The following is a 9,522-nucleotide window of genomic DNA, read 5'->3' as shown; positions in this document are numbered from 1 at the left end:
GAGAAATAAAAGAGAACCCTCTCTGCAAAACCCGGCCTGCCACTCTCTCAGATGCCTGGATCTAACTCTCTGGGTTTTTAAACAACAGGATATCCCAGATAATGTTAAAACAAGTTGCAGCAGAAGAGTTCCTGAATAGTTTTCCCTTCCTCCCCAATAGCATTTGCAACACCTCTCCAAATCCCGAGCTATCTCTTAATCCTTGAATCTCTATTTCTTACACCAGTTCTTTTTATTTCGCTGTGATGCCAAGAGATAAATTATATATTTCAAGAGATAAATTTTTTTTTATATATAATTCTTTATATATATATAAAAAGAAGTGGGAGAAAATACTCAAGCTTACATTTAACTTTCTGAAATTAATTGTGTTTGTTTTTCAGTGCATGTCTCCTCCTTAAGGAGCTGCTTCCAAAGTCATCAACTCTCAAGAGAAATTTCGTGCGTGACACCGAGGGGATTGCAGTGGCAAAACCCTTGGTCTTTCAGTGAAAGCAGCCCATAAACAGTGGCTTTTCTTGGTCAAGTACTGATGCCCTTCGTGACTGGCAAATCATTCTTGCTCTTAACACCAACACTGGGAGAAACTGGGGCTTATTTCTCCCACAAAACTTTGGTCTAGGGGATAAGAAGTCTCTGATAAACCAAAAAGGGCCCCGAGATGTGAGCGGACAGGTGAGTTTTAGCCTAAATAATGCTACAAAGAGTTGATCTGTTGCAGGGGGAGGACTTTAGTCAGGAGCCTGTTTTCACACGCAACAGTCACCCAAGGTCAGGACATCATCTCATGCGAAACCCAGGTGGTTATAAGTTGCTTTTCCGAATTTAAGGCCGCCGCTAGCTCGGGCTATGAGTAAAGCCGACTGAGATACACAGGCACTGCCAGAGGTCAGCAGCCCCTCAACCTCAGCTGGTTATTTCAATCGAGATTACTGGGACTCATAATTATTGTCCAGTGGCTGGTGAGGGCAGCAGCTTGGACAAGCTGAGGAAGCGGCTCTACAGAGCGTCTGTGGCCTGAGGCGTGTTACCACGCTGGCCAAAGAACCTTGCTGTCCTTGGCTTCTGGTTTGTCCCAGACCTTCTACACGGAGCAGATGGGAGGACGGGCGGTGCGTGGTCTACTCTTTGCTGTACTATGAAGATCACGGCGTAGGAGCACTGCCTGGGGTACTTGGCAAACGTCAAATCATTTTAGAGGGGCGTGAAATTTTCTGCAACTGAGTCAATACCGGAATGAATTACAAAAATTTGTTTGACTAAATCCAGATTTAAGGATAACTCCCCCCAGTTCATAACGGCACTGTAGCAATGTTGGGATTTCCTCCGGTACCGACCTTTATAAATTCTTTCCATTGTCTTTCTCAACTTAGTGGCATCACAAGAACGACATGGATATCACCATATTTAAGGGGGGGGGGTTTGATACTTGCGCTGACTCTCCTGTTGCAAACTTAATTTCAGAGTTTCATAGGAAGGAAGGGAAGAAATTAGAGTTTTATTTTAATTTGTTCTGTAACTCCTAAAGGAAGCTCTCTAAAAAATGTCTCTCTCACCAGCGCTTTTTCTATTTCCTGAGACAAGTTTTTCTATCCTTCTAAACGTAGACTTTGATTTCTAACGTCAGAATAAATTGCTGTGGTTATCTCTTTGGATCTGATGAGTAACAAACTTTTTAACTTCTTCAGGAAGTAGAATAAACCTTCCTATTTACAAAGTGACTTTATCAAACCAATAAAATCGTTAGAAATAAATTCCATCATGCACTTTGCTTGCTTTAAAACGTGTTTTGAGACAAACATCCAATACGTTGTTCAACAGTTCCTGCTTCTGGTACTTGTATTTCCTAACAAAAATAAATGCATTTTTAAGATTTTTTGTGGGGAAAAGAGGAACGTGCTGACTCTGTCTCTCTGCATCTCTGCTTTCCTACAGCAACTGTGTTACGACGATGGCCAAAGGGAATCGCACCTCCACCGCTGAATTTGTGCTCTCAGGGTTCTCAGGGCAGGGGGATGTCCAGGCTGTCCTCTTCATGGTCTTCTTGGTGATCTACGTGATCACTCTGCTAGGGAACCTGGGGATGCTCGTGTTAATCAGGCTGGATGCCCAGCTTCACACCCCAATGTACTTCTTCCTGAGCAGCCTGTCCTTCCTAGACGTCTGCTATTCCTCCTCAATCACCCCCAGACTGCTCTCAGATCTCCTAGCAGAAAGGAAGGTAATTTCTTACTCTGCGTGCCTCGCACAGTTTTATTTCTATGCGGTCTTCGCCACCACTGAGTGCTACCTCTTGGCTGTGATGGCGTATGACCGCTATGTGGCCATCTGCAGCCCACTGCTCTATGCCATCTCCATGTCCAGCAGAGTTTGTGTGCTGCTGGTAGCTGGCTCGTACCTTGCTGGGATCGTGAATGCCACTATCCACACAGGGTTTGCTCTTCGACTGTCCTTCTGTGGTCCCAACGTCATCAACCATTTTTACTGCGAGGGGCCCCCGCTTTATGCCATCTCTTGCACAGACCCCGCCATCAATGAGACTATGATGTTCGTTGTGGTTGGCTTCAACCTGTTTGTCACCAATCTGACCATCCTCCTTTCCTATGCCTACATCCTGGCCACCGTCCTGAGGATGCGCTCGGCCATGGGCAAACACAAAGCCCTCTCAACGTGCACGTCCCACCTGACTGCTGTGACCCTCTTCTATGGATCTGCTGCATCCATGTACTCACGACCCAGCTCCAGGCACTCCCAGGACCTTGACAAAGTGGCCTCTGTGTTTTACACCGTAGTGACCCCCATGCTGAACCCCCTCATCTATAGCCTGAGGAACAAGGAGGTGAAGGATGCACTGGAGAGAGTGATGGAGAGGAAACATTAATCTGAAAAATAGTTTTCCCTAGTGCTTCAGAGGAATTGAGAGGTCTTCTCAGAATTGTTTATATTTTCCATTTCCGTGCTGCTGTGATGTAAAAGCAGCAGTGCTCTCCTGTGAACTACTGGGGACAAACGTATTGGGAAACCTCTGCCTTGCTCCTAAATACCGGGTCATTATCTCCTCTTGGATTAGGCCATTCACTGACTTGTCCCAGGGATGCGTTAGCTGCTTTTATTCGTGTTTGCAGTCTGATATGATTTTAATTTCAAGAATTTAAGTGTTCCTGACCATTTGCAGTGCTTGCAACTTGCTCAAGGACCAGAGAGCTGGCATTTCCTATGAATAATGGCAAAATTACCCACTGGTCGGGTACCTGCTCCCTGTCCTGGCATTTTGATCTTATTCTGGTTATATTATTATTAACTGCTTTTGCTTAGTTTTGAGCCATTGTGTGATTTCCCCTCTAAAATAAATCAAGAGATGCAGGGGAACGACTAACAGACTTTAGCAACTATAGTGTAGCTAACTCCATAGACCAACAGGAGAGAGAAGTGTGCTGACCAGGAACAAATATGGGGTAGAAACATTTAGAAGTGATCCCGAGCAGACCCAAGACTGGCATGGAAGAAGCTCCCACTGCAACCAGTGCTCCCACCAAACACAACACCACACCTCCTCAACAAGGAGCTCAGGGTGCTGCTGGGTCACTGCATCAGCCCACCAAAGAAGAAGGACCTCAGTCTGCGCGTGGGAATTTAACCTCAGGGATGAGGGGCAGGTACTTTAATCAGAGAAACCTTGAGGAGCATTGCTCACCATCTGTCCAGGCCCACGCAACTGTCCTTGATACAGTCACATGCCAACACGGTGACCCTCCAACTCACTGGCTTTGGGGCCTGGACTAGCTCACTACAAGCAAGGCAGCTGTAGAGGTGCACTTTGTCGTTAACAAGGAAGAAAGTTTCTTTCTTGTTAGCCCCTGCTAATTAGTCTCTCATGGCTTGTTAATAAGAATGAGGTAAGTTGACTACAATCCCACTGAGAAGCTTTCATGGCGATTAGGAAACTTTCTTGGTAAACCCCAGAAGGTCATGTTAAGCTGATGACTCCTGGAAGAGTGGTTGGTCCCCAAGGACCACTTTGTGCTCTGGGAGGGGGAGCAGCATTGCTTCTGATGGAAATAGCTGTAACCACCTGTACGGCCTGGAGCTCAGGCCTGCTGGAGGGCCTGCTGGAGGGCTTTCAGTGCCGGTACGAGCTTAGTCTTACACCCTTATTAAAGAAAGAGACATCCTTGTCTTCATAACGTGGTTCCCTTGGTTCTCACTAATGGGGTGATGTGTCCCTGCCTGCTTTTGACCGCCTAGGAGAGGCAGCCAGGGAAGCTCGTTGCATTTCTCCTCACCTTTGGACCTCCTCAGGAACACCTCACACCTCAAATTTCTTGTCATTAATTGCCTTGGAATAGGTTTGCTTGTGTCTTTTTTAATTCTTAAGCTGCAAGGCAAGTTGAAGTACATGCATCCTCCATATCTGACTGGTTTTCATAAATGTGTTTTTCCTACCATTATGAATCTGGGACTGGAGAATAAGCATGGGAATGGGTTCACCCGTCTCTCAACATCTGAAAAATTCATTGTCTAATTATGAGATAGGCAGGTCCTCTCTAAAGTATGTGGGAATAAGAGAATGTTTTATCACATCCTACAGCAGAAGGTTAGGGCGGACGTGGTGCAACAGGAGCAGGTCTGAACATCAAAAGGACTGGTACCATGGACCCACTGTCTATGGTATATACATTTCAGAATAGTTTTGCCTGGATTAAGTTTATTCGGGTCTGGGGATCTGAACACCTCCTGGAGGTCACACTGCATTAGGTGCCCCCCTCAAGCCCATTTTCAGCTTGTTTGCATCCAAAAGGAACCCAGCTTGTGCAGCCTGCTCCCAGCCTGCGATGAGAACGAAAACACGGTGAGGGGAGAAAGCTGGAAGATCTTCAGACTTAAACTCTAGAAACCGCACTCTTTATCTGAACAAAAACTAGAAAAATAGAAACACCCCTTTATTGATCACAAATGGACACAAGGAGCTCTGACTTATTCACTCAATTTTTTAAAATCTAAATTCGAAGGAGATGAATCTACTTCAGACCACCTAATCCTTCCTCCCAACAGGCTTAATAATAATGATAAAAAGACCTTTATTGTGTTTTTTTTTTTTCTTTCAGTTGGACTAAAACTTTATACAGGAAAAAAAGGAACTTTAATACCTAAGAAACCACTTCACCTTTTTTTGCATATTTTCCTACAAATGGTGCTGGAAACTTTTGCTTAGGTTGCAGGAAAGGAGGAAGATGCAATGAAATTCCTCAGGCCAGGTCCCGGTTTGGTTGCCCTCATGTAGAAATTTGGTTCCATTTCCTCTCTTCTGAGGTGCCAAGGACATTGGCATGCACTTGACACGTATGCCATGCAACCTTTGGAAGAGTTGGGCCATTTTGGAGTGGCATCTGAAAGCTCAGAGGGAGACGTAGGGTCATCTCCATCTCCATCTCCATCTCCATCTCCATCTCCATCTCCATCTCCATCTCCATCTCCATCTCCATCTCCATCTCTATCCAACATCTCCAGGGTTAATAGTTTACATTTGAGGCAACTGAACTCAATCCCACATGCCTCTGTGCCTCTTGACATTGGTTCTTCCAATCTGACCCACCCTGGTGTGAACTTTTCACTGGGAAAATAGTCTAGGACTATGAAAAGTATGTTCATGTGGTGCAATACAGCGTCATGAAGAAATAACTGGGAGAGCTCAGGGGCAGAAGCATGTTACTTGATGACACATGGAGCTCCACCTGAGCTGCTGGTTTGGGCGTAAGTTAAAGGAATATTTAATCCAGATAAAGCACGGGGTGAAGAGGATGATGTACGACAACGAGGCCAGCCACTGCTAAGATCCCATTTTATAGTGGGTATAAATTGTATATGGGGAGAGGTAGGAAGGAGAGGAGGTCTGTCTGCACGGTGACATCTCCTGTCTGTCAGGAAGCACTTCAGGATCAGAAAGGCTTATGCTCCTGCACCTATTGTGAAAAGCAACAAACGAAAACACAAACAAGAAAAGATAGGTATGCTTCTTGCCGTATGCATCTTCGGAGACGCAATCCCTCGTTTTCTTCTGCTAAGAAGCTGTCTGTCTCTTTACCAGTCTCTTCAGTGGCTCCTTCACCTCCAGGTTCTTCAGGCTGTAGATGAAGGAGTTCAGCATGGGGATCATCACTGTGTAAAACACAGAGACCACTTTGTCCCTCCCCAGGACGTAGGTGCAGCTGCACCAGGCATAAATGAAGAGGATGAAGCCGTAGTAGAGGGTGACAGTGGTGAGGTGGGTGGCACAGGTGGAGGAGGCTTTGTGCTGCCCCTGCTTCAGGACAGCAGGCAGGATGGAGGCGTAGGATGTGAGGATGAGCACGGAGGGGAGGACGACATTAGAGGTCAGGATGAAACACAGGAGCACCTGGTAGCTCTCTGTCACGTTGCAGGAGAGCTTCACCAGTGGGGGCAAGTTGCAGAAGAAGTCACTGGTGTCACTGGTGTTGCAAAACCTGAGGGCGAATGTGTGGTGGGTAAGGAGGGTGGAGTTGGCAAAGCCACCGAGGTAGGAGGCAGCCACCAGCTCCATGCACGGCATCTTGGACATGGCAGCGGCGTAGAGCAGTTGGTTGGAGATGGCCACGTACCGGTCGTAGGCCATCGCTACCAACAGGTAGCACTCGGTGTAGGCCAAGCCACCGGAGACAAGAACTGAGCAGCACACCCCGTGAAGGGGATGCTCTTGTCCTCGGAGTCGCAGTTCAGCAAGGATCTTGGGGGTGTAGATGGAGGAATGTCAGAGATCCAGGAAGAACAAGCTCCCAGTGAAGAAGTACATGGGGGTACGGAGCCGTGAGCTACGGTGTATCACCGTGATGAGGGTGATGTTGCTCACGAGGGTGGTGACGTAGGCGAAGGTGAACACCATAAACAAGAGAAGCTGCAGCTTCAGGTCAGTGGTGAACCCCAGGAGGATGAAGCTGGTGACCAAACTGTGGTTCTCTCCTCCATGAACAGGGGAAAGGGACTGACCTGGAGACACGGATCACGGTGGCTATTCAATAGTCACAGTGCAGGCTCTGGGAACACCAGCTAAGGGAAGGGGTTCCGTGTTGCTGGCGTTCCTCTGTACCAGAACGCAGCTCCACACACCAAACACAGACACAAAAGGAAAAAGCGGAGTAAATTTGGAATTGAGAAGGGCTGCGCTGTTATCGTTTTGGTTGTGCTATTTTATGTCAAATAGAGGTTTGGTGTTTGCATCGCTCTGCATCACTTTGAAACCTGCATTTGCTGTGCACGTGCGTACATACATGCACTGCGCGTGGTGCGATGCATACGGGTATGCACACAAGCAGTTTTCATATGCATATAATGCATTAAATTCTTAATAAAATATATATGGCAAACAGGATGAAAACGTGAGTGGGTATATACACGTATATCTGTAGATGTTTGCTGACTGTGCATTCCCTGACCTTTGTGAATGCGAAATCTCGGTGTTGCATTAAATTACTCGTACATTAAGCTCCTTAATTTGAAGTACATATGGAGAAACTGGAGATACACGTTGAAGACAAATGCATGTAGATTCGCCATCTGGTACAAACCAACACAGTTTCATTAAATTTGTTTTCATGAGTCACACCAGTAAAAGCACCGTCTCATTAAGTTTTCTGTTTTGCTTGAGCAAACATTGAATTGTTGGGTGTACGCCCTAAAAGTCATAATTACAAATGTGTGTATCTGGGAATACCCTTATTTTTCGGCACATTACCTGAAAGTGGCAGTCATCCAGCGTGTGCATGTGTTTGCACACCTGAGTACAGGCACACTTCCATCTACAGAAGCCGGAATTCATCTCACCTGTCATCATCAGCCTGAAAACTAATTATTTAAGCTCTTTCATAGCCAATGCATTGATAGACTCTTCCACAGGGAGACCAGAACATGAGTTGTGTCCTGTTGCTTCCTTGCAACATTCCCTGTGCTCCAACCAGTTTTGTGAAGACCCTCTCCAGGTGCCCCTGGTGCTGGCTGCTTCCCAGAGGTGCTTGACGATTTTCTCATCCGGCCTCATGTGTTGATTCTCATGTTTGTCATCAGGTAACGCACGGGATGGGCAGAGATGAGGAGACAAAGAAAAGAAAAATGAATCCCCTTGAAAATTTATCTTCTTGGCTCTCCGTGACACCGTATCCCTTGTTGGTTCTTTTTGCCCAGAAATACTTACTCATGGTCTCGTCCAGCAAGTTTAGATCACAAGTTTAGAGATCACAAGAACAAAAGCATGATGACTCTCTCTGTGTGACATCGCCACACCAGCTCATCTCACAGGGCAGAGCAAGCCGGGTATTTCCTCGCCTCTCCCAGCACCACCCGTTGCGTGTGGCTGGGGATATTTCTCCATTGCCTCGTTCTGCGTTTCCTTAAGGACTCGGTCCCTGAAGAGCGTAGTTCAGCTATTCTGTATGTCCTTTGCAACGAAAAAATTGTTGCTGCATAGTTACGCATCCCCCAGAGATCCCCTGCGTTACTCCCCACACCTCAGAAAGAGAATTTTCAGAGCTTTCATGGTTTTCCATGTTACATGAACCTTTAGGGCCCTGTGCTCATTATTTTCATCGCTATAGCTGCAGAGCAAAGACGCAATCTCAAGAATATCCAAGGTATTTGCATTTAGTCGATGATATCTTTTTACCAGTCTGCATCCAGGAGGAAACAAGAACTCTTCCTAGGAGTCTCTCCAGAGCATCCTTCACCTCCGTGTTCCTCAGGCTGTGGATCAGGGGGCTCAGTGTGGGGATCACCAGGGTGTAGACAACAGACGCCACTTTTTCCTGGTCCAGGGAGTAACTTGAATTCTGCAGTCAAAGGGGATAAGTGGGAACTTTTAGGCAATATTCAGATAAGCTATTTAGGATGTTTATTTTGGAGTACCTGGCAACAGGGTGGAGAATGGTCAGATGACGACGTCTATGCCTGTAGATGACAACATTCAGCTAAATGATGCGCAGACTCAACAGCTGGTACGCAAAATAAAAGCACTGAGGTAGCTATAAATAACCTGTAAAAGAACAAAAAACCCACCCTGCAACCCCATACTTAGCTTTTCATTTCTCAAAAGATTTTGTTCACAATTTCATTTTGATATTTCTTTCTGGAGTCCTGCAGGCTGGGATGCTCAATGAGAAATCCCACGCCAACCCGGGGGACTGGCCGCGATGACTAGCCAGTGCACCGCGTGCCAATGCCATTGAACGATTCATTTCACACCTTATCATTTATTTTTTTTTCCCCTTTGAGCAATTCATTGCTCATCAAGTCCGTGTTGAAATTGTATAGATTTTGGTGGAAGAAAATTAAACTTCAAGCGCAGCTTACGAGCATGTTTGGAGTGAGCCGCGCACTGCTGTTAGCCCATGCAGACCAGCTGGTTTCCAGAAGTGAAAGATCTGCACCAGCCAAGCGTAGAGTCCGCTTATGAATTTGTCTGGGTGCCTTCTCTCATTCTCAGGACAAATTTTTGCAGCTGGAGTCCAAAAACTGCCA

At 46.3% G+C, this 9,522-nt stretch overlaps 2 protein-coding genes across 2 annotated transcripts in view; one reads left to right on the top strand and one right to left on the bottom strand.

The window, feature by feature from the left end:
- LOC104626102 (olfactory receptor 5F1-like) overlaps positions 1–2,881 on the top strand; it is a 5,446-nt gene extending 2,565 nt beyond the window's left edge. The window contains exon 2 of the mRNA XM_010293933.1: positions 1,936–2,881. Within this exon, the coding sequence (XP_010292235.1) occupies positions 1,936–2,881 (946 nt within the window). The remainder of the gene's footprint in view (positions 1–1,935) is intronic.
- Positions 2,882–6,058: 3,177 nt separating this feature from the next.
- Positions 6,059–8,681, bottom strand: LOC104626104 (olfactory receptor 1013). The gene is given in 4 exon segments (XM_010293935.1): positions 6,059–6,675; positions 6,678–6,738; positions 6,740–6,972; positions 8,672–8,681. Coding segments are annotated over 4 exon segments (921 nt in total).
- Positions 8,682–9,522: the final 841 nt, after the last annotated feature.

The sequence above is a fragment of the Phaethon lepturus genome, unplaced genomic scaffold (genome assembly GCF_000687285.1).
Source record: "Phaethon lepturus isolate BGI_N335 unplaced genomic scaffold, ASM68728v1 scaffold11039, whole genome shotgun sequence".
In the NCBI taxonomy this organism is placed as follows: Eukaryota; Metazoa; Chordata; class Aves; order Phaethontiformes; family Phaethontidae; genus Phaethon; species Phaethon lepturus.
The sequence above is the reverse complement of the archived record's forward strand: the minus strand, read 5'-3'. Positions and strand labels throughout refer to the sequence as shown.